This window comes from Brachyistius frenatus, unplaced genomic scaffold, assembly GCF_029030835.1.
Source record: "Brachyistius frenatus isolate BFR_SWC_R1_liver_20210118 unplaced genomic scaffold, ASM2903083v1 Contig_240, whole genome shotgun sequence".
Lineage (NCBI taxonomy): Eukaryota > Metazoa > Chordata > Actinopteri > Embiotocidae > Brachyistius > Brachyistius frenatus.
The window spans coordinates 475,571-503,478 of NW_027210839.1; the positions used below are offsets into that span (position 1 = coordinate 475,571).

A 27,908-nucleotide genomic window follows, 5' to 3' on the forward strand; every position below is an offset into this window, starting at 1 on the left:
TTAAAAGGGTCAGGAAGCTTAATACAACTCGTGCTGCTATTGTAAAAGTGCTCATTTTTTTAATGATATTATTGTTAATAATGTTCCATTGGAGGAAAGTTCTATTATTTATCGCACCTATCAAATTAAAAGGGCCAGTGGAAAAGTCAAACAGCCAAACCCAAAAAGCTTTGATTACACATGCTTTCAAAACAGTAACACTGTTCTGTGTGTTTAAGTGCTTCTGATGGAACAATTTGATAAAAAAAAAAAAAAAAAATGGCATATTAATGGTACACAAAAAAATAAATAAATAAATGAAAAGCAGTAGGTGTCACGAAGGCCAAGTTGATTAGAATACATGATGGTGTTGAATTTCATCACATTTAACGTCCGCTCATTGATTCATTGTAATTCATGAGTCTATGTGATCCTGCAAAACAGATTTCACTCATTCTGGTTATAATTATAAAATAATTGTGAAATGAATATTCACAAGGGGTTTCAGTAAGCTTAAAAACATTGTTTTCGAGGCTGTGTTTGACTGTTTTGAGGTTTTCAAACTAAGAATTGAAAAATTAACCTAAAGTTATCTTGAAAGAAGGTGGTTTCTGTCAGAGCCACCTAATATTGACAAAATCATCAACTCTGCAGAAACATTTCAGTTAATGAAACATCTTTAAAGATGGTTAATATATAGATTTTTGTTTGTGATAGTTTTCAATGATGTTCAGCGAATATCTCGACTGCCTAAATTAATCTCAAAGTTTAAAATGACATTTTAACGACACATCATCCGTGTGTGTGTTAATGAAAGCATCACAGGGCTTTGAGAGGCAGAGCGAGGATTTCAAGTGTCCTCTCCTTCAAACGAGTGACCTTTACAAGAAAAGAGAAGTTGAACAAAGCAGGATTATGGAATTAAAATGCAAGAATTAGTGAGCGAAATGTGTCTTGGCACTTTATTTGTTTGAAAATTTCGTTCTCTTTTAGGCCTTGACCATGTACTGTGTGCTTTATGTATTAGACTCCTTTTTTGAAGAGCAGCAACAAGTGTTAACTTCTAGTGTAAATATGCACAGCAGAGCTGAGAGCGAGGACTACAGGGTTGAAGCAGCGAGCGGCAGATACACTGTGATCGTGTTCACATATTGGTTAAACAGTTCTCATATAGGCTCATAACATATCAACCAACACAGAGACTTCTTTTTTGACGTCACCCTGTGCAGAGTGATGGAGCTGTTTATCTGAAACCTCTCTGAAAGTTAATTGCAGCTTCTCTTTGCATAATCTGTGCTGCAGCAGAAGATATTTAATTGTGTGGAAAACCTTCCATAGTGATATGTCAATTCTAAATGATGATTTAGTCATGCTTTATCCATCTAGTTATCGGACTTTGTGTTTTTAACAGAGGAAAAGCAACATTTTTCACTTATATTTTTCACAGTGGCAGCCATTGTCATTTTGAATAAATGTTTAAGATCTGATTATGAACTTTTAATATTATACTGGGTGTCTTTTCTTTCTCTGAATATTTTTCTGTGTTACTTTTTCAGTCTTTGCCTCTTTTTCTTCTTGCATTATAATTAGATTGAATGCGTCAGATTCAAAAGCAACACAGGTCTGGCTCATTTGATTATTTAACCAGCAGGCTGACAGTGAACAACCAGACCTGCTGCTTATTGCCATTTGATCAGACAATAGGAATAATGGTGATAGTAACAGGTGGAAACAGCCTCTGGAGGCTATTAAAGTGGTGCTGTGAGTGGACTCTGGTGTTCTAGCTGCACTTTGGATGAAGACAGGAAGGGAACCCTGATGACGCATACACGTACGCACATGGACACACACACACACACACACACACACACACACACACACACACACACACACACACACACACACACACACACACACACACACACACACACACACACACACACACACACACAGAGCCCTCCTTTAATGAAAAGAAGCAGTGAGGCTTGAAGATGCCCTCTCACACTGCCCCTCATCATTTTACACTGTACATTCCAGTACATTCTCCTCCTCTCCTCTACCTCACCCCCTATCTCCCATCACTTGTCCTCAGCACTCCTCCTTAAAGTCTAATCCATCTTTATGTCTTGTAGTCCAGATAAAGCTGGGCTATTTAACGATTTGTTAAGCAGTTGTCCTTGACTGCTCTGCCTCGTTTCTCTCGTTTGTTCTCGCAAAGTTTCTGAGCCAAAATTCTCCTCTTTTCTGTGAGGTTTGTCACTCAAAGGCAAGGACAGCCTCAAAATCAACTTGGGCTGGAAGCCTTTTGTCACATTGTGAAAGCTAGATTTTCTTTTTTTCACAAGGTCATACAAATTCTTGCAAAATGGATGTTTGACATTGCGATGCTGATTGAATGGCACTGGGCAAATCAATGGCTTTCAGTGAATAGTCTGAGCTCTGTTTGGTTCATCTGTTATGTATAAACAAGTCTCAGTGTTCCTTCTCCCACATCGAAAGTTAGTCAGTTAACAAGAGTGTGCAATGGAAAATCAGCTTCATTACGCAAGCCGGACTTTGTGCTGACACGCACTCACACACACACACACACACACACACACACACACACACACACACACACACACACACACACACACACACACACACACACACACACACACACACACACACACACACACACACACACACACACACACACACACACACACACACACACACAGGTTTTTAGGTACAATAAAAAAATATCTATTACCAAGGCTTATCCACATGCAGGCACACGCCAATAATAACACACACACACCATCATTCACTTGTTCTGAGAGTTGTGTTTATACGGCGGGTTAATTGAGCCTCTCCAGAAGGTTTTAACACAAATTAAAATGGCTCCTTATTCTTCGCAGTAGCTAACAGACCTTGTTATGATTGCGTCTGCAGGCCCGGGAGGGATGTGTGGTGTGTGTGCATTTTAATTGTGTGTGTGTGTGTGTGTGTGTGTGTGTGTCGTGCTAGGAGGAAGTAAATCAGTGATCATTAGGGAGGATTCTGCGCAGGTTGTACTGTGTGTTTGTTGTGTCCTTTGACTGAAGTGTCTGTCTGGCGGCTGTCCTCTTATCTGAGTTTGTCATCAGCAGAAACTGATGTTAATGGCAGTTTAGGTGGCCTAGGGTGCCAGTGGGTGGACACACACACACACACACACACACACACACACACACACACACACACACACACACACACACACACACACACACACACACACACACACACACACACACACAGGCTGGGAGATATGGTTTATAGCCCAATTACCCAGCCTGCCTCTGTGCTAGAAGGGGCCTCTAAATCTTTGGATTTTTTTTGTAGACAATAAAACCTCTTTCTCTCTCTCTTCCTGCCCATCAGCTATGTAGCTGATCTCTTTGCTCTCTTTTCATCTTTTGCCTCTTCATCCACCGTTTTTTTGGATCATCTCAAAGGATTCATTTTGCTAAAAGCAATCCTTAAAGGAAGTTCCAAGTTTATTAAAGTATTATTATTTTTATTTTTTACTTTTGATCATAATTTTCTGTCGGCTACAATAATACTGTACTCACCTAACCCTAACAAGAAAGGGGTTCGATCTGACAGATTGTAAACAAGCAAATGGTTAAATAAGTTGTATAAACCAGAGGTTTGCAACCTTTAGTGGTAGAAAATGTTCCACAGCCCAGAATCACTGCAAAAGAAAACTAGATTAAAACTGTAGCAGTGATGTACGGGCCCTCGCACTCCAGCGCGCCGCCTCCTCCCCGAAGCCGTCCCCCCGAAGCCGTCCCCCCGAAGCCGTCTCCCCTGAAGCCGTCCCCCCGAAGCCGCCTCCCCGAAGCCGTCTCCCTGACGTGCAGCGCGCGAGGGACCGGGTATACCAGCTTAAAGTTGCTATTTTGTCTCGTTTCCTGTCTCCAGCAGGGGGCGCTGGCGAGCCGTTAGGCCACGCCCACTCGCAAAACACATCAGATGTATCATCTCACCACGCCGGACGTATGTGACACGTTTCGTGAGGTTTCAAGCATCCTTTGACCTTAAACATCAACTTCGTGTCACGGCGAGACATCCAACTTTGCCGCATCGTCATGGCGAAGCCCATTGACAAAGTCGAACGAATGTCTCAATATATCATCAACTACATGTTTAGGTTATTGTGACCCGACTTTACGTTCATGGGATCAACTAGCTCGACGTAGAATGTGAAAGTATGAAAAGTGTAATTTCCGGTGGCCAACAGGGGGCGCTATGACTATGAGCGAATATTACCCCACAGGGGTCTTCAGGGCGGGGCTGTTATCATACCTGTGATGTTTGGAGAAGGTCGGTCCATGTACATAAGATTTAAAGCAACTCGTAGTTTCATGGCGAGGCCCTCAAAATGGCCGCCACGCTACAGGCACACGCATCAATGAAAACTAATTATTTATGCAACTTTTAATCCCAAACATGTTTTCTATCCATAGAACCTAAATTCAAGTCGGTCGGACAAAATGCCTCGGACTAGTTCGACAAAGTACAACGTGTCAGAATCGCCCGAAATGGCGACTAAATTCAAAATGGTGGACTTCCTGTCGAGTTGACGTAACGGTGCGATGTAACTTTTTTGTGCGTCGAGGTGTGATACACGTGTCCACCGGATTTGGTGAATTTAGGTAAATGTGGCCGCCGGGGCATCTCTTTAGGGGGCGCTCTCGAGCCGTTTGGCCGCGCCCAATCGCGACTCCACCAGAATACGAACTTTTTCGCCGGGAGACATTATGTGTTTCCACTTTCATGAGTTTTTGAACATGATAAAGGCAAATCACTTTACGTAAGGAGAAGAACATTTTTATGAAATACAATCGGGCTTTCGCACCGATGCTCGGTGCTCGGGCCCTAATAAATAATATCCCAGTAAGAGAAGTAGGTAAAAGTTTAATCAGATTGTCAGTCACCTGTGAGTGAAGCTGTTCAGATACGGATCACCTTTTGTTTTTGTTTTGGGGCTAACCTGAGGTTTTTTTTTTTTATCCTCTGTCTGCGCATCTTTCTTCCCCGGTTGATCCATATGAATGACAAAACCTCTATTCGCTTCATCCCCTCCTCCATCCATTCATGGCTAGGTATTGGCCTAGTTGTCATGGTTACTGTGCCCTCGGCGTCGCTAAGTCCTGATTGCAACTTGCTCTGCCAGGAGGAGAAAGGTTTATGACATTGAAACACAAACTTCTCAGAAATCCTCGTAGATCCACTCACAGTGGTTTTATTAGTCGGGCTTAAGATGCATATGCTCACAAACATACACTCTGATATATCTGTGTGTCTCGGGGATTACACAGGGAAGCTCTGACAGTCAGCCCCATTAATCATCAAGTGTTTGTGTGCATTGTGTTACAGGTAAGTGTGGATTTGGAAAGGTCTCAGATATCAAGCTACATTACCAACCTTTAAAGGCCATCATAAAATATTACCGCCATAATAAACGGAAAGAAATCCGTTCTCATGACGGCGTGGATGATGTGCAGAACAGAGTTCTGGCATCAATTTGCATGTTGAAATAGAGTGTGAACGCTCTGTTTGTGAAGATGGAGGCTGGCAAATGTTACCTGGAAGCATCATCTAAAAAAATGTTGTCCGTGTGTGTATGGCCTTGCCTCTCGTACCACTGCTTGTCTCACAAAGAGGATGCTGGGAGATGGAGACAGAGAAAACACAGTTGCCATAGTTTCACGCTTCTCTCCTCACGGGGTCGATTAAGGAAAACGTTCCGACCAGCTCCTCTCATTCTTTATAGTTCTCATTAATATGGATGCTGATGGTGTTTATGCTCTATAGTTTGCCTTTTCTCTCTCTCTCTCTCTCTCTCTCTCTCTCTCTCTCTCTCTCTCTCTCTCTCTCTCTCTCTCGATTTAACAAAACCTCTGCAGTATTTTTCCCCATTTGTTGGTTTATCTTTTCAAGTTAAAATTGTCCATCTCTTTCTTCTTTTCTCTCTCTTTTTCTCCAAGTGTTGCCACCCAGGAGCATGTAACCTTTGACCCTTGTTACCATGACAGCAGTGTCATGCAGTCCAGGAAATGCAAAGTATTACTTATAACAAAATATTTTCATAGTGCATATTCCCAAATTAGTCAGTAAATCCACAGATCTGTTTAACCCCCAGAGGAGGCCATTTTGCATTTTCTTCCTAGACTTTTTTCATCTGTTGATTTAAACATTATCTCATTGCAATACAAACTCAAATAATTTACTCTTTGTGATAGTAGCAGCACAGAAGCAGGAATACAGATCCTTAATGGCAAAATGACCTTTAATCCTTCCTGATTTTGTCAGAAAGGACTTTAGTCAGGGTTCACAGTTTTCACTCAAGTTTGTCTGCTCTTCCCATCTGTCATAGTTACAGCAGCTTCGGCGAGTAAACAAGTAATCTTCTTTCCCTCCTTTAATTCTTAACTCAATTAAGCAGTAAAAAAGAGCCTCGCAAAAATATAGATGCTTGCTTTTTTTTTTTACTTTTCTACATTTAATCATGCATGTTATTCAATAACTTACAAGCCTGATTAACCCACCGTACTCTACCTGTTCAGCACCAAGCAAGAGGATCGTGAGCTGGATATTTCCCTGTGGAGGTATAGGAGATCAAAATAGAGGTAAAGAGATTGAAAATCGACTTAGATCTGTGATCGGTTAGTGTTTAGGTTACAGCTTGCCAAAAAAAAAGCAAGCAATCAGTACAGTATTAATTGAAATAAATTCATCCTCTCCAAATATTGTATCCTAAATCCTTCTCTTATCCTACTAAAATATAAAATTAGGATTATCATTGAGAACTATACGATTCTTCAGTTTTAACCGCCGAAAGCCGTTGGCATATCAAAAACTGCCTCCATACGTTTTCTTTAATAAAATAAGGGAACCTTTTCATTACAGCTTGAGGAACTGAAACTTGACCCCCAGCTAACCTTACGCTCGTGTTTTCTAAAAAATAAATTCCTCCTACTTTATTAAATACCGTTAGCATCAGTCACCAGAGCATGCAGCACGGAATAAACAATGACACTATGGCGTAGAGTGGCATATATAATAGCTGGCATTAATCAGGCCTCATTGGAGGAGAATGAATAAATTGTTTCATGCTCACGTTTGGTTTTTTTTTGTTATTAATCATTAGTGTGCTGGCAATAGATTGATAATCAGACATGCTGTGCAACAAGGCACAAGATGATCATCAATGGCATTTAAGATTACTTCTGGAAGGGTGCATATGCCAGTGTTTGATTTGTGTCCATGCAGTGTTTTTGGCAAGAGGACCGGCTGATATTTAAAGACCGAGGAGAAGCGTGTGCGAGAGGAAGCAGGGAATACTTGGTGAGACGTGAAGTTTCTATTTTGGACCGCTCTGGCTGGTGTGAAGAGTTTGAACCATGAGAGTGGGAACGGCTACGAGATGGGTGACGGAAAGCTCAGGCGATGTTATTGTTTGTGTGTGCAGGTGTTTCTCTGCATTCCTTGGATGGGGCTGCAACAAGCCATAAAATGCTGCACAGTTCCACTGCAGTCAGCCAGCTTAGCTTTAACTCCGATGACCTCATTGCGTATATTACCAGCATCCACTCTTTCATCTCTCCCTCTGTCTTATCTATCTATCCCATTTATCCCTCTGTTCCTCTTTTGTTCCCTTTTAGTCCTTCCTGCCATTTCTGTACATTCTTTTTATTTATTTATTTTCTGACCGTCGTTGCCACTGTGGATATTACATGAGGCCATTATGGCCTTTGGTCAACTGGCCTTGCGCTGAACTGCCTATCATCTTACTGCTATCCTTTCTGGTGCTATTAATATTATGGATGCCATCACAGGATTTCCTGTAGCATCTGCAGTAATCCTGTGCTACCTCTCGTACATTTCCTGTATGCGTCCACCTTCCACTTGTTTACGTGATCAGTTTTAAAGTTGCATCTGTTCCAGTCGAGACATTTGCTGTTGTCACTCAGTGCTGCTGTTTTGTGCAGTGTATTGTGAAGTAGGGTTTTGATTATGAATCTGGTTGTTTGCTGTACAAGTATATGTGTTTTGGTTTGTGAGCAGATGGGACAGATGGCAAAGTCTGGCTCAAGGAGCAGTGTTAACCCCAGAGGTGCCCTCCTCCACAAACTGGTCAAGGGGCAAAACATGTTACTGGTTGCACCACCTAATCACTTTGTCATTCTTTCTTTCTGAGCTGAAAAAAAAAGACTATATGCTATATGTAATCAAGAAGTCTGAAATATTGTTCTTTTTCTTGTCAGAAATAAATAATTTTTTTAAACCTTTTTTCTGTTCTGTGGATGAAGCTCTTGTCATTCATCTTTCTGTCGGATAACAGCAGCCACACTGGCAAAGACGGGGATAATCACGTTAAGCACTGAGGGATTAAGACTGTGAGTATTCACTAGGCTGTTAGTTCTGTTCTTTGTGAGCTTTTGGGTTAGTTTGCCAGCTTGAACTGGAACTTTTTTTTTTCTACTTGTATATCTTCTTTTATGATGTTCTTGAAATCTGTTCTCCTTCTGCCTGCCCCAAGATGAGTCAGTATTTAAGGGCCATGATGGGATGACTGAGGATTGCATCGGGGCCAAGTGAAAGTCCATCTGCAGCACTCCTCTGCCCTCTCCTTCCTCCTCTTCCTTTTTTTTTTTTTTTGTACCCACCCGTCAGTCATGGCTGTAACAGCAGGTGTTGCTGGAGGGTGGAAAGAGAAAGTGCGAGGACAAATGGGGCGGTGGGGAAAGGACAAAATGAAGGAGGACAGATGGAGAGGCTGCGAAGTGAAAAGAAGGTGTGCTGGAGAAACAGTTTGCTCATCACAAAAATAAAAAAATATATAATTTGAGTGGAAGAATAACTCGTTGAAAGTATGAGTCAGCCCTGCCATCCGAAGTTGAGTGCCACTCTTTGGTTTCTCTTCAGATATTAGAAGAGAGAAGGCAAAGTTTCAGGCTGATAAAAACAGAGAGACATTCCTGTCTCTCACCTGACAGATTTGGGCGCCTGTCTGCAGGCATGTCTGGACACTCGGGTATAGACTCTCACAAAAAAAACAACCTCTTTTGAGACCCTTGAAATTCCTGAGTTAGTACAGTCATCGTATAGAGCTGCAGACATACATTCCTCATTTTAAACTACATGTTTCTACAGTTAACTCAAAACGTCATACTGAGAGCATTGAACACAAGAATATTCTCCACAGTGTAAAACAGGATTATAACCTAAATGGTGAAAGAGATCATCCTTTCTAAAGGTAACTAATGGCTTTATTAAAGATTTGTAAATTAGTTTTTCATAAACTACTTCAGGTGTTCAGAGATATTGTCATTGGTGGTGGTGTTATATTTTGTTTTTGATTCTCAGCAAACCGTCTCAGGGAGTCAGAAGGATAAACGCAACCATTCTCCAATCAGTAATTCATTTGATAAAAACGATGATGGTAATTGATGATTTTCATCATTTAATCAAGACACATGAAAATCTTTCATGTTTCCTCTTTTCTGTTGTGATGTTTTTGTGCCTTCTGTCTGTTATAATCTGAACATCTTTAGCTTTTTGACTGTTAGCAAGACAAAACAAGCAATTTGAAGGCAATCAGATGAGCAGTTTCTTCCAATTTTATGACATGTACTTTAAAAAACAAATTGATTAATCAAAAATCTAAATGATAATGGTATCATCAGTTGCCTATAGTATTTTCAAGTGTCTCTTGTTTTTAGTTGTAATTATGTAATCACAAAAGTCTTGGTCATAGTGACCGCAGCTCTGCATTGCAGTGTATTTTACGAGTGCGTGTGTGTCTCTCTCGTCTCCCTCTCTCTCTTTCCTGTCTTCTTTGTCCCTTGCCGTCAGAGCTGTCATGCAGTTGGAAAACATGCAGGTGCTGCTGCTACATTTTCCAGGAAGGTCTGGCGGCGAGGGAGACGGACAGAAATCTTCTAATTGTCTCGTGTTTTCCAAATACAGAAATTCACAATCTGAATGAACTTCTATTGGACAGAGTTTTCTCTTTTCTCTTTTCACTTACTACACCTAGTTTTCGTTTTTGTATGACTCTCCTCCAAACTGTGCCATCACATCGAGCAGTTTCGGGCTTTGGTGTATTGCTTTGAGCCACATGGCTGTGAAAAGGGTTTAAACCTGTGTGACCTCTGCTGCTGGGATTGGACAGTCTCTGGGCAGCACTCCAGCCTGTTTTGCCTCCCACATGCTTCCTTTCTGTCCCACTTTATGTGTCCCTCGCTGTAATTAATGTCAGGGACAACATGGAGATTTGAATGAGGCATGAGCTAACAATGTGAGCATGTCCTTACTTGGCTAAAACTCTGATCTTGTAACACTCTGCTTTGGAGCAATGGCCACTGGACTGGCTATATAGACCTGCACTGGCCCCTTGTGTTTATCAAAGAACATTACACCATGCCTGTCTCTGACACAACATACATCTGCCACAACATACATCTGCCACAGTCAGAAAAACACAAGTGACCATGAGGTGCATCATGTGCTGACTCAGAGCTTCTCATTACCACAGATGCTTTTGACTAAAGGACGTTTTAGCTTGGTGAACCATAGTGAAAGCATCTCAAGAATCTTCTCATGAAATTTTTATTGTACCATATTTAAGGATTTGTTGGAGTTTATTCAGATTAGATACGAAAGGAAATTGCAAACCTCGGACGGGATCGTAACTTTCTCTGGAACCACTCAGATTCATAACAAGCATGCAAACAATTTCCTCCTCTTCTCTGGGAGCTTGTGTAATCACACAAAGTAATTCTCTTTGTGTGCATGTAAACCTTTGTTTTGTATTTTAAACAATTATACAGACTTCTTTTGAACAGTTTTCACCACCACTCCCTGCCCTTGTTTCTTTTTCCCAGCGAAAAAAAATAAAACACTTCCTCAGAGCCTCTTCCTGCTGCAGTGGAGCATTTTCAAATCAGTCCGCTTCACATATCCATTTTTATAACTTCACCTCACTTCCCATTGTGTGTGTGTGTGTGTGTGTGTGTGTGTGTGTGTGTGTGTGTGTGTGTGTGTGTGTGTGTGTGTGTGTGTGTGTGTGTGTGTGTGTGTGTGTGTGTGTGTGTGTGTGTGTGTGTCTGTGTGTGTGTGTATATATATATATATATATATATATATATATATACACGCAGATTGTATCTGTGTCGCTGTGGTATTGCATACAGAAACTGTTGGCTAACAGAGGCTGAGTCTTTGTAAGACTAGTGAGTGTCACAGAGGTTCACTGACAGTGGCAGTATAGGTGACATGGAAACATCTGGACACAGACATGTGGAGGCTCATATTCCGCACCAAAATTCGCCCGCGAGAGGCAAGTGGCCGCTTTTTGTTTCAATGTGTGTTCGTTATTAACCTCCACTTGATGTGAAGTGCTACATCTGTGCGTGATCGTGGGTGGTGCCGGGCTGATGGATGTGTTTGCTCAAGGCTTCAGGCAGCTGTTTGTGCGTGTGCATGTGTGTGTGAGAGATATTTTGGGAGGAAAGGAAGGGGCTTCTTACGTGAGACTTGCCATATTCTCAGCTATGAAGTGAGGAAACGCAGGAGGACATGGATTGAAGAGCTTCCACCTCTAACCCTAAATCATAAAAAAAAAAAAAAAGTTGTCTTGGTGGTTGATTGAAGCTTCTGTCCTTTAATCTTTAGTCACGGATTTACAAGGCAGTGCTAATGCAGCTTTACACTGTTTTTCTGGGCATTGTTGCGCAGAATAGTCGTATCAACACAATAGAAATTAATATGGACACTCCTTTCGGTTTAACACAGTCTACAGACCATGTGCTCTATATTGAAAAACACATACATTTCTAGATACTCTAAATTCTAGAAAATGACAGTACTTTTGTGTGCGACCTGTTAGATATGTCAAAAAAATATCTCTGCTACAGCGCTAATACTGTACTGGGAAACGGAGCTAGTGTGCATTGAGGTTATCAAACAGGACGGAAGTGAAATTGACTCTAAAAAAAGAGGAAGTGAGAAGTACGAGGAAAAGAGAAGCTTTCTGTCACTGGTGTGTCAACCATTAACATCTTGCCACTTTCTATCCCTGTGTGTAAGAGTGTGCGTGAGAGCGTGTGAGGTGCACCTGCAAAGATAACTTGTACATTTGTGTCCATTTATATTCCTGTAAAAGTATCAAAATCCTGTCGTGAAATTTACTCATTGCAAAACCAAGTATGTCCTCTGTCTCCTGTATTAACTGCTCTGTTCAAACACCTCCGTAGAACAAGTGTCATATCACCTGGGTAGAGAGGGACTTTGCCAGTATTAGACTCCAGGTAAGCTCTCACCACTTGTACTGTGCAGCTGTCAATCTGCAGCTTCCTCCCTCGCTAAGCAAACATTTCTGCTGCTTACCGCTGCATTTCATCCACTTCAGACCGACACACTCTTTTGTCTCTTTGCCCTCTGGAAATTTAATTCACCGGTAGCACAAAAAATATTGAAAATCCAGCTTTTCCAAGCACAGACTGCAATGCGGGTCTGCGGATGGCTCAGCTATGCGACTGTTTGGTCAAGAGAGAGGTTGACTCATGCACTGTATCTACTGTGTATGGTTGTGTAATGGCCGAGTCTCTCAGGTTAAAGAGGTATTTACTATATAAAGAGGGATAAAGTGAGTGATGGAGGAAAGGAGAAGAAAGGTGGGAGGCCACTTTAGGAGCTGCAGGAGCTGTTTTAAGAGACAGGATGAGCAGGAATAAACTATTATGAAAGGAAAGAGAAGGACAGGCAGGAAAATCTCTGTCATCCACAGGCGGTGAGTCGCCCGAACCGTCTCTGCTGTGTTGACTCTGAGAGGGGACACATCATCCTCCCTTTGCCTCCTCTCCTTCCCCCTTTCCTCTTATTTGTAGTGAATTGTGGGTAAAGGGAAGTGGCACAGAGTTCAGGCAATTACTGGTTACACATAGGACCATATGTTGTTGTTAATCAGAAGAGCAAAGACATTTTTGCTTTGTTTTTTTTTAATTCAGTATTTCCACCACTTATTTCTTCTTTTTTCTTTTCAGTTTCAGTCTGCAGCTCTAACTTTCTCTGGTGCTCTCTCTCTCTCTCTCTCTCTCTCTCTCTGTGTGTGTGTGTGTGTGTGTGTGTGTGTGTGTGTGTGTGTGTGTGTGTGTGTGTGTGTGTGTGTGTGTGTGTGTGTGTGTGTGTGTGTGTGTGTATGTGTGTGTGACAAGTTGGGTGCAGGACCGTGAGAATAAGCGCAGGCTTTTCCTTCCTGCTCAATTTGGTTCCAGTTCACTGCATTCAGTCACTGAGGACACACCGGTCTAATCAGACCAAGACAGACGAGCAGAGAGGGAGGACAGGCGATATAATGGAGGAGAAAATGAAGATGAAGCGTTAATAAAATATATATAGCAGGAGGCCCATGCAAAAGAAGAGAGAAAGGGCAGAGGCTGAGACATTTTTCCATATTTACCTGCAGTCATCAGAACTACTGCTAACAAGGCAGCACAAATGAGTCTAAACGAGTGCTCCTGGTGAAATGAGGTGAAGGTTGAGATGATTTATGTGAGATAGTGCGGTGTTTGCCTTGTTATGGACGTGGGCAGGATGATAAAACAGTTTGGGAAATGCTGAGATGGAGAAGGACAAGAGAAAGTTCAACCTGAGCCGAGTGCTGTTCTTCTACCTGTTCAGAAAGAACCGATCGTTCTCGGGCAGCCCTCCTCACTTTAACAGCTGCAGGTCAACAGCTGCAACAGGCGACGGCACGGCTACTTCACCTCCACCTAGGAAACACTGGACGGTAAAGTGACACCTTGACATCTTGTCGTCAGTCTCCAGGGAGTTATTGGTGGCGTTGTCATTCAGCGCTGTCATTTTTAAACCAACAAGCATTGAGGCTTCGTGTTCGCTGGTATCGGTGGTTATTTTGAAATGAGATGCAAATGAAAGCTTGCACCTTCAACCAGCTCTGGTTTCCTGTTGTCAAATACAGTCTCAGGCTGTTGAGATCTGTGGTGATGGCTGTTTTGTTGAAACTTTATCAAACCTAAAGTCACACATCATTTCAAATCTTTTGTTTTTAGATAATTGACTTAAATGATTTATGACTAAACTTCATTTCCATTTAATTTTATGCAGGTCAACTAATTGCTTAAACAATTGCTTAAATATTTCATCTCTAATTAGATTACTAAAATACTGAAAATGATGAAAAATACTATCAAAAGTTCCACTTCAGGGGCTCAGTGATGCTTTTTAAATTGCTCATTTTGTTTAAATTAATCAAACAAGAGAAGAAACACAAATCAGCAGAGCCTCACAGTTTTTATTATTTTTTACTTTATAATGAACTTTTAATTAATTGATTAATACATTTACATATGTTCTAAAAATCCAATAATAATTTTGGCTCTTTATTGTGTTGTATTTGTTGCCATTGCTAATTTAGCTGATTCTCAACCATGTACAGTATTTAACATGTTTTGTCCATTATTTGTTGTGGATGGTTATTGTGTTCCTTGTATCAGCTGAACGTTGAGGGCAAATTTGAAGGATAAACTGTAACACAGACAAGATGTCCTACTTTCTAGTTCCACGTTTTTAAATGAAGCCTTATAAGTAGTTCTAAACTTCAAAAACATTTTTAATGTATTTTGCCTCCAGCCACACTGATGAATTTTAAACTTTTCCTGCAGGATAACCACAATGCGGTGACTCATCTTGGGCCCGCAGCATGATACTCAGGGTAGAACTGAAAAACCTCTGGAAAGAGTCTTGTTGTTGTTATTGATGATGCTTCGATATTCTTCTGTAGGGTGTTGATGAGTTATGGGTGAGGCTGACATCATGTCAGCACCGAGAGTTCATGTGGCGGAGTCGACAGCAGTGGCAGCAGAGCTTAAAAGTCTCAGATCAAAAAGTCACGCTTGAGGGTCAAACAAGGGTGCTTAAGAGTGCTTTGGTGGTTTACTGTTAACAGTGACATACTTCCATGTAATGCTGCTGTCACCATCATTTCCTGAAACACAACAGCACATTAAAAGGACCCACTGGGTGCAGTCACTCACACACACATCTCACGTTTTACTGTGCTTCCTCTTTCTAAAGTGTTTGATTTTGATATAGAGCAATTTACAGCAGGAGAGACTCAAACAAAACAACTGCTTTCTTTGCTCAACAAACCGGCTCTGACGTTTCCTGACCTTCACAAAATCCTTATAAACATACAGTATTGTCATTGTTTTGACCATTTGTTTTGTAACCACTGATTTAATACAAATCTCATCTTTCCTTTTTCACCCTTTAGGAAGATGGAGACATCAAGGAGATCAACATCACTCATGTGGTTAAAGAGGGCTCGGAGAAGGCTGATGCCTCCCAGTTTGAACTGCTCAAAGTCTTGGGGCAGGGATCCTTTGGCAAGGTAACGCACAGGCTCACTCTTTCTGCCTCTCTCTTTGTCTGATGCTGCACATCACATACTCTCTCCCTCCTCTGTTCTCTCACTATCAGAGCTGCAAACATGTTGTTCTGTTTTTTGCAGGTGTTCCTGGTTCGAAAGGTGACCCCTCCCGATGACAACCAGCTCTATGCCATGAAGGTCCTCAAGAAGGCCACACTCAAAGGTACAGAAACCTGTCATATGCTTGAATGATGTTACCACAGTGGGGACAGTAGAAGAGGCTGCAGCTTTTGAGTAAGAAATGTTCTAAAATGTTAGGGTTTTTTTTTATGATCCGAGCTGTAAAGTTATTTTTCAAACCCACACCAGGTTTAGGAGGGTTGCCCTTCAGCTGATCTAAAACGGGAAGCAAATAAAATGGCATGTTTCCTCCTGTGTGCATGAATTATAGTATCTTGTGTGTATTTGTTTAGTGCTGAAACAACTAGTTGATTAATTGATCTGCTCATATATTCGTAGGTTCCAGATGCTCAAATTTGGTACCTGTTTTATATGTGTAAAAACAAAAAAAGAATCATGTTTTAGGTCAGACAAAATAAGCAGTGTGAAGATCTCACCTCAGTCACTAATGGCTTTTCTTTGTAAAACCACACATTTCCCAGCAGTGGGTTCATGTTCAATCATTTCAAAAAGCTTTCTGTTTGACTTTTTGGTGCCTTCGTTGGTTTTTTTTCAAGTGCTTGTACCCTCGGTTTCATACAAAAGGGCGTATGCTTTTCCTGTAACTATGACCACCACAGCTTTCAGTAGGTGTTTCATCTTTACATGCAGGTGCTGTAGTCTCATCCACTTGATAAACATCAGGGCATCTGATTTTTTTTTTTTTTCACATAGTTTCCCTGAAGTTGTTGGTTCTAAATGTGCAGATTTACATCTTTAAATTCATTTTTCATCAACGTCAGTATTTAGTGAGCTGTCGTCCTGGATTCAATTTCATCACCATTCAATTAGAAATCAGTGAAGAACAAAGACAAATCATTAACACGTTGAATCCACAACACTGAATCAATGTCTATGCTACCAAATAATGTTGGTTTATTTAATTTTACACATACCTGACTACACTCCCATTTTTCCCAGGTTTCCCATATTTGAAGGCCCTCTCCCTGCACCCTCCCTGTTTCTTGCAGGGAAAATCCTGTAATTAGTGGCCCTCAAACTCTGCTACAAATAATCATCATAACCAGACACAGTTATGCCAGGGCAGGACGGCATTCCACCTAAAACACAGAAATTCACCTGCAAGTGTGACTGAACAGTTTACAGGATAGTGGCCTTTTGGAAAGTGTGTATGGTTCATTTTGATATGTAACAATACACACATAAACTCTTAATACATAGACACACTTATTTACACTTGTTCATAGAATGATACACAGTGTTTAACTTACCGACACACTAAACTCCTACTCATCTTATTTATCTTTTCAGTGAGAGACCGTGTGAGGACCAAGATGGAGAGAGACATCCTGGCTGACGTCAACCACCCATTTGTTGTCAAACTGCATTACGGTAAGTCAACCTGATGTTTTTTATTTTTATTTTTTTTCATTTTACTTTCCCAACACACATCTTAATCTCATTGGATCTACTGATTTGATTTGTGTTATTTTGCTTAAGTTCCCGAGACTTGACTCATGCTTCCTGATTTGCGGTCAAATATGATGTGAATGAAATGTGTGTGTGTGTGTGTGTGTGTGTGTGTGTGTGTGTGTGTGTGTGTGTGTGTGTGTGTGTGTGTGTGTGTGTGTGTGTGTGTGTGTGTGTGTGTGTGTGTGTTTTTGTAGCATTCCAGACTGAAGGGAAATTGTACTTGATCCTGGATTTCCTCAGAGGAGGAGATCTCTTCACTAGACTTTCTAAAGAGGTGAGGGAGAATAATTCAAGTCTGGTCATTTATCTCACTTGCTGATAAATATGTATCTAATTTGTCTCCATTGTTTTGCACCTGTGGTGTTATTTTTCTCTTTTATTTCATTCTATTTTTTTCTGCATCTCACTTCCTCTTGGTATTTGTCTTCTGCCTCCTAGGTGATGTTCACAGAGGAGGATGTGAAGTTTTATCTAGCAGAGCTGGCATTAGGACTGGATCATCTCCATAGCCTGGGCATCATTTACAGGGATCTCAAACCTGAAAAGTAAGTGCAAACAGACCTCACTGTCACCAAAACAGAAATATTAACAAAAAAACCCTACATATTTTACAACCCTTGCAGGACTACAGCATCACTGAACTTTCTCTCAAGACCAGAAATATATATTATAGATGGTGCATAAACCATCAGTCAGAAAGTTCTTCAAAGGTGGCCATATCCCAGCCGAATAAATCCACAGCTGTGGGAATAAACTCAGACACATACATACATTTTTACTCTCTCTTATAAAAAAATTAAAAAAAAAAAAAAAAAAAAAATCTGTTTGCCCCTCTGTAATGCTCTCTGGAGAGGTTTTTATTTGAAGTGATCTAATAAATGATGCACTAGCCAAGATCTTAGACAGTAGTGATATTTTTTTGTATACATTACTTAGAATTGAAATAGTTCAACATAGTATCATGTTAGAAGTTACTCTTTTATTATTGCAGTTTGTTTGCATTGTAAACATGTCGAATTATTATTCCTCACTAAAATATTTTGTCTTCATCCTTAAGGTCTAACAGACATTATGAATGCATTATCTATGAATTATCATTTATTATGTATTGTCTACATGAATACATCATGAATACATTACCAAATATTTGCAAAGTTTTTTTAAATGTTGAGCCTGCGTTGTTTACATCAGATTGTTGTCTTCTTCATCTCTATTTTATTTGGCGCATTGATTACTTTGTCATTCCTTAATGTCTTCACTGTTGTTGCTGTTGTTTACTGATGTTCTCGTGACATGCATACTGCATATAGAACACAAGCCACGAGCACACTCATCAAACATCACACTTTACTACCGTTAGTGATCAGTGCGCCTGCAAGGGTGCATTTAAGTTGTAAACGTTATCAATAACCCAGATTACTGCAGAGCAAGGTTTGCCACAGATAAATGGAAGTTTAGTCTTTACAACACGTGTCTTTGTAAATACAATATTCACACCCTCAAAGACTTTTCTTTATTCTAACATTTGACACTGTTTTCATGTAGCATTCTCCTGGACGAGGAGGGGCATATCAAACTCACAGGTGAGTTTACTGCTCCTTTCTTTACATCCCAACACTCTTCCCTGTCCTCTACCTCACTGACCTTCATTACTCACAGCGTGGTGACAGCCTTATCTTGCCAACTCCAGATATCTGCATACGGGCCTGGATGTGTTCCCCAAGTTAATTATTATACTTTGTCTTATCGTCATCCATGATAACCACCATTTATTTACCGCGGGTCCTGCTTCCACTGAACCAAAGGTGACCTTAGGAGAGGGGCACTATAGATCACACTGATGAAGCTTTAGAGGGACAACGATTAAGTGCTCTCAGATGAAGCAGGACATTCATGTTGAAGATAGCCGTGTTGGTTTTATGCTGCAAGCTTATTATTTATGACTTTAAACATACTTCTATGTCTTGTGTTTTCCAGATTTTGGCCTGTGTAAAGAAGCCATTGATCATGAGAAGAAAGCATATTCCTTCTGCGGAACTGTGGAGTACATGGCACCGGAGGTTGTGAACAGGCAGGGACACATCCACAGTGCAGACTGGTGGTCATTTGGGGTACTAATGGTAAGGAGAAAAAAAAAATCTATGGAAGATTTTTGAGCCAACACTAAATAATTCCGTTTCTGTGTTATATGTAAATATTCTGCTGCACTAATGTATTCAGGCACATAATATAAGCGATGTGTGTTTCCTCTCCCAGTTTGAGATGTTGACCGGAGCGCTGCCGTTTCAAGGGAAGGACCGCAAGGAAACTATGAATCTGATTCTGAAGTGAGTCCCATCTGTGCGAAAGATCAATTCAACACAAAACCATTTTTTGTCACACACATTCAAAACATCCCGCTCCATCCCCGGTGGAATAATTAAAGCTGCGTGCCGTCTGTCCCTCTCTGCAGGGCGCGTCTAGGAATGCCTCAGTTCCTAAGTGCTGAGGCTCAATCTCTGCTCAGGGCCTTGTTCAAGAGGAACCCTTCCAACAGACTGGGTTCGTATCAACTCGGGGAATATGACATCCACAAATGGCAGAACGTAGTTTATTCGATACAGTGAATGGTTATGCTTTATATTGGTCACTGGTTGTGCTAACTGTTGATGTTTTGCTGACAGGATCCGGTGCTGACGGTGCAGAGGAAATTAAGCGGCACGGCTTCTTCTCCACCATAGACTGGAATGTGAGTGTTGGACTGTTTAATTAACATGTGCACAGTAAATTGGAGTGTTTTTGTTTAGAGCAGCTGTTACTTGAACTGTACGGTGCAAGTAAATGTCCTGTCGTTCCCTTCAGAAACTCTTTCGAAGAGAAGTAAAGCCTCCGTTCAGACCAGCGGTGGCACGTCCGGACGACACCTTCTACTTTGACTCCGAGTTCACTTCCCGCACACCTAAAGGTCAGAGGTCAAAGCTGAACGTTTACCCGGTACTGTTCTAATGGTTGAAAGCAGTGCAGCCGACTGTTTAATATTATAAGTACAGTGTAATATTTTCCTCTCTCCGCTTGAAGAACAAATGAATACAGGATGTTGTTTATTCAAAGGAGATAAAACGGTGATCACAGCACCGTTAAGAGGCAATACAATTTTATTGCCACAGTGCTCATGAAAAATACATACGTTTTAAAGTGTAGTTTGAATTTCTGAACATGGACTTTTTAACATTACTTCAGAGGGACAGATGTCTGTTTTTCTAATACTGGACTTTCCTTATCATCTTGCAGACTCCCCCGGTGTGCCCCCCAGCGCCGGAGCTCACCAGCTCTTCAGAGGCTTCAGCTTTGTCGCATCTCTGTTGGAGGAGGAAGGTTCGGAGGAGCCAGTGCAGCCTCCGCCGCACCCAGTGGTCCAGGTCAGCTGTTAGTCACTCATGTTGCATGTTTATTATTGATTCAAAATGAGGAGCAGGGCAAGAAAAGACAACAGTGGGAAGACAATCCTGTCCAGGGAAATTACTTTAGAAACTTTAGAAAGTTGTTTTTCATGAGTAAAAAAAAAAAAAGGTTTTCCACTAAAAATGAAATATATATATATTTAAGTAGAAATATCTAATGATTGCAGTACTGTTGTTGTTTTGGATTTGTCACTAACTAAGCTGATGTGTTGTAGATTATAGCAGTGCAACAAGTTAGTTTTGAATGTGACATTTCAAAGTGGTTTAAAGCTGTTCTTGGTTCATTGGTGATAATGTGAAAGAGGAAGTGAAGACAGATTAAGTGTTTAAGGTGTGTGTAAGGCAGAGAGTAAAAAGAAGAGCATGAAATGTTTCAAAAGAAGTACATGGCTTCAGATCCTGTTTCAAGCCTGGCAGGAGCCATGATTAACTGTGTGGTAGATTGAGAGAGACAGTTAGACAGACAGAGGGAGAAAAAGTGTTTCTAGAAATAGATTCAGTTCCTCCCCGAAAACCATCAACATCCCTCTACTTGTCAGTCTGTCACGCCTCCGCCGCTGTTCAAATCTCAGCTCTTCCTCTGCAGCAATTACACGGGAAGAACCTGCTGTTCAGCGACGGCTACGTACTGAAGGAAGACATCGGCATGGGCTCCTTCTCTGTCTGTAAACGATGCGTCCACAAAACCACCAACACCGAGTACGCTGTCAAGGTATGCAAACATACACAGGGAAAGTATCATGTGACACTTACCCAAACGTGCAGCCACAAAATAACAACAAATATGACTACTTTATCTTTATAAGTCGCAGTTCAATAATGTTCAGATTCCACTGAAGGAAATATGCCAAATTGTATTAAGCCAATTTTATTTGTTATTCTAAAAACTGAATGACGGTCTTTAATAATTGATTCTAAAATTTCAAATAATTACAGGTAAGTGGAAGAGAGAGAAGCAAGAACGTTCATTTGGGCAGTCTTCTTTTCAAACACGAGCTTAACGTCACTGTTGTTTTTTTGTGATCGACAGATGATTGACAAGACCAGCACAGACCCCTCTGAGGAGATCGAGATCCTACTTAGATACGGACAACACCCCAACATCATAACACTGAAGGATGTGAGCCTAAATGCACACTTATCTCACACCGTTATTTGCCACGGGGGTTAAGTGTAACAGGCGTCACTGTGAGTGATACGATAATGTGTGCGCTGGCGTTTTAGGTGTACGACAATGGGAAGCAGGTGTTCCTGGTGACGGAGCTGATGCGCGGAGGAGAGCTGCTGGATCGGATCCTCAAGCAGAAGTCCTTTTCGGAGAGAGAGGCCAGCGCTGTGCTTCACACCATCACCAAGACTGTAGAGTACCTGCACTCACAGGGGGTGAGGACAACGAGCACTGAGAACACGCAGCACTTAGGCCTGTCTATTTACTCAGCTCAAATATGGTTTGATGTGACTTTACAGATGATAGCTGATTTAATGCACACTGAATTTGCAAATGTGATCCCTCAATATATCAAAAATATCTAGTCGAATCGAATAAACCCTACTGAAACATGTATACATCTGTATGTAAAACTCATTTCCAATAGGAATGTCGCTCTTTTGTTTGAACACTAAAAGCTTTTTTTTTTTAACAACTAATAAAGCGAAGTAATTGTTTTGGGTTTTTTTTTGGAGTTCGGTGTGGCAGCAAGCTCCATCTGATCAATCCAGTTAAGACATTTTTATATTTTAAATATGAAGGAATTTTAGGGAAAAAAAGACCTAAAATGTATGTTAAAATGTGAGATTGAAAAGCAGATTTTAAGAATACAATATGCAATGCACTACTCTGTGTTAATAATTCTAAATATTTGCTTTTTACTAGGAGGCACATCAAGTATTTGCACGTTATGATACAGAACTCACAACCTGTGTGTGCGTGTGGACATAAAATCTGAATGAAATTAGTTCAAACCAAAATCTGATCCTTTAACAAATCTGTTCGAACCATAAATATTTAGCCTCATGATTATAATATATTTAATATTCTGCTCTTCTGTATTACTTTATCCTTATTGTATTCTTCCCACTCATATCCTCTTATTTCTCAGGTGGTGCACAGAGACCTGAAGCCCAGCAACATCCTCTATGTTGACGAGTCAGGGAATCCCGAGTCAATCAGGATCTGTGACTTTGGCTTCGCTAAGCAACTGCGTGCCAACAACGGCCTGCTCATGACCCCGTGCTACACTGCTAACTTTGTTGCTCCTGAGGTGAGGAGGTCACGTACAGTCAGTGTCACGCATATAGATTCAACTTCAATGAAGTTAAAATAAACTGTGTTTCTCTGTGGATATTATAGGTGTTGAAGCGTCAGGGCTATGATGAAGGATGTGACATCTGGAGTCTGGGAGTCTTACTGTACACCATGCTGGCTGGGTGAGGAACAACATTCCTCGGGTTGAATATGTTTTTTTCTGTCTCGGTGCTCTTTGTATTCACTGTGTTGTACGTCGACTTTTCTCTCGCCAGTTTTACCCCATTTGCCAACGGACCTGAGGATACCCCAAATGAGATCCTGAACAGGATAGGCAACGGTCACTTCAGTCTGACTGGAAGCAACTGGGACACTGTGTCTGATGTTGCCAAGGTAGAGCTCCAGATCTGTCCGACAGCTCCTCTGCTTCTTAGAGAGCATTTTGGCCTCCTTTCTGTCACATGACCAGTTTCATATTTTTATTTGTCTACTTTTAGGACCTTGTGTCCAAGATGCTCCACGTGGACCCCCATCAGAGACTGACTGCTAAGCAGGTTCTCAAACACTCCTGGATTGTCCAGAGAGACAAACTACCCAGCAGCCAACTTCCACACCAGGACCCCAAACTGGTCAAGGTAATAATTGAAATATGATATTTATCATCTCGGGTTTGGTTATATATGAATAAAGTCTAAATTCAATTCAAAGCAATTCAAGTCAGTTAAAACTTTACTTAATACAAACAGAAATAATTTGAGTTATAGCGTTTAAATAACCTTTTTAAGACCCATTTTGAATGTATATTTGTCATATCCTATTGGTTGCGTTCAAAGTAGCAAGACTAGTATTTTTCTATTTGATATGATTTCACATTATTGATGGTTATCGAGGTTTAAGACTGCATCACGTGTTGCATTGTGCATAAAAAACACATGATGGGGTGTAATTTGATCATTCTACCATGAAGCTTCAACGGAGTTTAAAAAAAACAAAAATTCGGCGAAGCCTTCTTAAATTATTCCGAATCTTAGTGGTTATAATGTGTAAGCTTAACGGCATAATTTTCATTTGGGATATTTGCGCCACATTCATCATGCTTGTTTACGTACAGGGTGCAATGGCAGCCACCTACTCCGCTCTGAAGAACTCCCAACCCACTCCAGAGCTCAAGCCCATCGAGAGCTCCTTCCTCGCTCAGAGGCGTGTGAAGAAGCTTCCCTCTACCTCCTTGTAGAGACTCAAAACAGCCAGTCGACTCCCTGGAGTCTGACCAAAACCACACCTCCTGGCTCCAAACTACCCAGTCAGCTTGCTCGGGGACTTTGTGTCCGCTCGCCAATACCAGCCAAGGAACATCGACCGTGGTCCTGCCCCCATCTTGTGACATCAGTTGCGCTGCTCTTGCTATATTCCTCCTTGTGTGGGCTCGCCAGCTGCTGTCCAATCTCCTTGGACTAGCAAAAAGATCGTGAAGATGGATGGGGGCGATAAGCGCAAAAAAAAATTAAAAAAAAAAAAAAAAAAAATTGGTGCAGGTTTATGGCAGATGTATTAGTGCCGTGTGAGTGTATGTGCGAGTGTGTGAGCGTGTTCGTGCATGGCCTGCCACAGAGTCAATGCAGCCATGTTTTTGATAGTGACAATGAAAGTTCTCTCTCCTCATCGTTGCTGTAATTGGTTGTCATTCTTGCTGCACGCCTGTCTGTCTTGCCCGTTTCGTTGTCCGTCTCCCTGTTCCTTTTGTAGAGTTGATGAGCTTTATATTACAGGTTGTGCTGCCAAATCAAAAATGTGCCGACAGCACTAAACCGCCGTACTGTTCAACTGCTGTTAAATGTTTTTCAAAGAGCGCTATTAATATGAATATTAAACATTTCTGCCATGAATGCCTCATTGGCTTTGGTACAGCCAGAATACATGGATTCTGGGAAATGTCAAATGCTGATGTTTTGGTTTAACGCTCGTATTTTGTTTTACAGAGCGTGTGTGTGTGTGTGTGTGTGTGTGTGTGTGTGTGTGTGTGTGTGTGTGTGTGTGTGTGTGTGTGTGTGTGTGTGTGTGTGTGTGTGTGTGTGTGTGTGTGTGTGTGTGTGTGTATGCGCGCACGCGCGTGTGTGCGTGTGTGTGTGCGTGTGTGTGCGCGTTGCATGACTTGCAGTTTGTGTGTGTACTGTCTTGCGAGATGCTGCAGAGCCATGTGCATGGTCCGGTAACGTGATGATGTCATGTGGCTTCCTCGTTTCGCACTCCCCTCTTTTCTCTGCTTGGTCAATCTGCTGGCAACCATTTGAGATGTCTATTATTTTTATTACTACAAAGGCTAGTAAAATAGGTGGCTTTCTGTGAAAGAAAACCTGCCCAAGGAACAATGTGGCATGTTAAAATTAGATATTTGCTTTGTTCTCTTCTTTTTTTTTGTCCCCCACTGTGTTTCTTGGATAATGCATATTGAATGCTGTTTCCTGTGTTGGCTGCTTTTGTTGTTGATTGTTTTTTTTCTTTCTTTCTTTTTGTCCAAAGAAAATGTTGATTTAAAATAGTGAAAGACACGCTGAGCACATCACAGCCTGTGGACTTGATGCCGTACAGGTCTCTTCTTCTCCTTCCATGGCTGACTGTTATGTTTATGGAATTGAGCTCTCGAACGCAGCCTATCTCCCCTTTAAAACCTCTGTCAAATCACTGGTTGGTGATATAACACAGACCTGCCCTCATCGTGGAGCATCTTTTTCATTCATGATATTTGACTTCCATCGATTCTCTTGATTATTTCACTTGTTTACATTTTCCCAACACTGAATTTGAGACCTCCCTAAAGAAGACTAAAGGTGTCTCACTGTAAGTCGCTTCATGGGGTAGGTCCTGCTTTCAGCTCAGTGCCTAGGCCTCCAGGAGGAGCTGAATGTCTGTACATGTGTAGAAGGAAAGACCTGTGTGGCTGAACAATCTATGGATTGTTGCTGTCTTACCTCAAAAGGGATCAAAGTTATATTATAATTCTTGTTTGGTGGTAACAATCTCCCTCTTTTGACTCAATTTATGGTAAGATGTTATTGTATGATAAAGATGAAGATTTTTATATCTTACAATATTAAAAATTCAGTTGCTATGACAAACTGTCTTGCACTTTTTTACTTGTGCCTTCAAAGATAAGGTTTGGAAACCCACAATTTACAGATTAAAGTGCTCAAAATGTATCCTGATACTGAAAATATTTCTGAGGTGAATGGAAAGTGAGCACATGTTGGACTTCATGAAGATTAAGTTGGTCCACACAGCGATGAAGAGAGCATTGGTACTGGAATGGTTCTCCAACTATATATAACCTCATATATAACATGATCCTTCTCTGCCCTTCATTTCCTGTCTTCTTCTGGGCCCACAGCCTGGTGTGTTTCCACGAGTGGTCACTGGAGGGAGATAAAGAGCTTGTTTTTTGTTTTTTATCAATCCAGGTCATAGTAGTTAAATGCATTTCTGTCAAAACACTGACCAATAGAAATGCTACACTCTCTTCTTTACTGTTTATTCAAGCACTTGGCAAGGCAAGTTTATTTGTGTAGCACATTTCAACAACAAGGCAATTCAAAGCGCTTCACATAAAACCATTAAAAGCATCAACACATAAGGCAAAAGAAAAGGACATTTAACGACAATTAAGAAAATGTATTAAAACAATAAAAACACTGATTAAAACATTTAGCAAGCTAAAAAATAGGGGAAAAAAAGTTACAGTGCCGTTTAAGACCTCCTCAAATCTGGTTCAGTGAAAGGCAGCAGCAAACAAAAAAAAAGTCCTTAGTCTTGATTTAAAGCAGCTGAGGGTTGCAGCAGACCTGCAGGTTTCTGGGAGTTTGTTCCAGCTATGTGGAGCATAAAAACTAAACGCTGCTTCTCCATGTTTAGTTCTGACTCTGGGAACAGAAAGGAGTCCAGTCCCAGACGAGCTGAGGGGTCTGGATGGTTCGTAAGGTAGCAGCAGATCAGAAATGTATTTTGGCCCAAAACCATTCAGTGCTTTATAGACCAACAGCAGGATTTTAAACTCGATTCTTTGTTTGACAGGAAGCCGGTGTAAAGACCTCAGAACTGGAGTGATGTGGTCCAGTTTCTTGATGTTAGTGAAGACTCAAGCTGCAGCTTTCTGAATCAGCTGCATTGACTTTTTACGGAGACCTGTAAACACACTGTTACAGTAATCCAGTCTATTGAAGATAAATGCAATGAAGTTTTTCCAAATCTTGTTGAGACATAAGTCCTCTAATCTTTGATATATTCTTCAGGTGATAGTAGGCTGATTTTGTAATTGTCTTAATATGGCTGTTTAGATTGAGGTCTGAGTCCATGACTACATCTATGGTGCCTTTAAGTATTCTGATTAGGAGAAACTATGTTCCTTAACAATGTCGGCTGCTTCTGATGGGATCATTGCATCTGCATCTGCATTTAAGTCATGTCAAATATCAGGATTTATATCTATACATGCACACTAGAGAGAGCTTACATTATCTGGATGCAATTGACTTTCTTCCTCATCACCTGTCTCTCCTTGCCTGTAGCATTTTAACTGTCATGCTGTTCCTTTTTCTTTCCTCCAGTGTGAGTATACCACCATGTACTTCTACCTGCCGTTGCGTGCTTCTGAATGCACGGCAGCACTCGCTTACATAACAGCTGCACAGCAACTGCTGGTTTCTCCCCCTCATCTGCATTCGACTGACAGTTTGTGCAGAAAAGATGCACATGATCATGTCTGAAGTAAATGCCCCTATTTATACACAGATGACACATACTTTGATATGTTCCCACTGGGTCCTGTTCTCTGTACTTTGATGTCATTGTACCAGTAATTCACACTGTAACTCACCTGCTCTTTCTCACACACGCACACACACACACACACACACACACACACACACACACACACACACACACACACACACACACACACACACACACACACACACACACACACACACACACACACACACACACACACAGAGAGAGAGAGAGAGAGAGACTGACTCAGGCTACTGCAGCAGTAACAGACTGCTGATATTGATTACAAAACAGTAAAAAAAAAAAAAAAAAAAAGCATCATCACCATCATGTGTTTCCTCTCTGGAAAGAGAAGAGAGTGGTGCAGTTTTTTATCCTGGTCCTGTTT

The 27,908-nt window shown here is 41.2% G+C and overlaps 1 protein-coding gene across 3 annotated transcripts in view; it reads left to right on the forward strand.

Moving 5' to 3' along the window:
* rps6ka1 (ribosomal protein S6 kinase a, polypeptide 1) overlaps positions 1–25,857 on the forward strand; it is a 45,320-nt gene extending 19,463 nt beyond the window's left edge. Inside the window, exons 1-21 of one of the 3 annotated variants that reach the window (XM_069720412.1) lie at positions 12,288–12,320; positions 15,308–15,424; positions 15,545–15,626; positions 16,895–16,975; positions 17,251–17,330; positions 17,495–17,601; positions 18,602–18,639; positions 19,034–19,176; positions 19,313–19,383; positions 19,509–19,597; positions 19,720–19,784; positions 19,898–20,000; positions 20,327–20,454; positions 21,083–21,208; positions 21,527–21,616; positions 21,721–21,879; positions 22,596–22,757; positions 22,847–22,923; positions 23,017–23,134; positions 23,239–23,376; positions 23,853–25,857. In XM_069720412.1, coding sequence (XP_069576513.1) covers positions 15,596–15,626; positions 16,895–16,975; positions 17,251–17,330; positions 17,495–17,601; positions 18,602–18,639; positions 19,034–19,176; positions 19,313–19,383; positions 19,509–19,597; positions 19,720–19,784; positions 19,898–20,000; positions 20,327–20,454; positions 21,083–21,208; positions 21,527–21,616; positions 21,721–21,879; positions 22,596–22,757; positions 22,847–22,923; positions 23,017–23,134; positions 23,239–23,376; positions 23,853–23,975 — 1,929 coding nt within the window. In that variant the 5' untranslated portion in view covers positions 12,288–12,320; positions 15,308–15,424; positions 15,545–15,595 and the 3' untranslated portion in view covers positions 23,976–25,857. Of the gene's footprint in view, positions 1–12,287; positions 12,321–13,287; positions 13,802–15,307; positions 15,425–15,544; positions 15,627–16,894; positions 16,976–17,250; positions 17,331–17,494; positions 17,602–18,601; positions 18,640–19,033; positions 19,177–19,312; positions 19,384–19,508; positions 19,598–19,719; positions 19,785–19,897; positions 20,001–20,326; positions 20,455–21,082; positions 21,209–21,526; positions 21,617–21,720; positions 21,880–22,595; positions 22,758–22,846; positions 22,924–23,016; positions 23,135–23,238; positions 23,377–23,852 lie in introns of those variants that run through there. The other 2 variants (XM_069720409.1, XM_069720410.1) reach the window with 2 other exon arrangements.
* Positions 25,858–27,908: the final 2,051 nt, after the last annotated feature.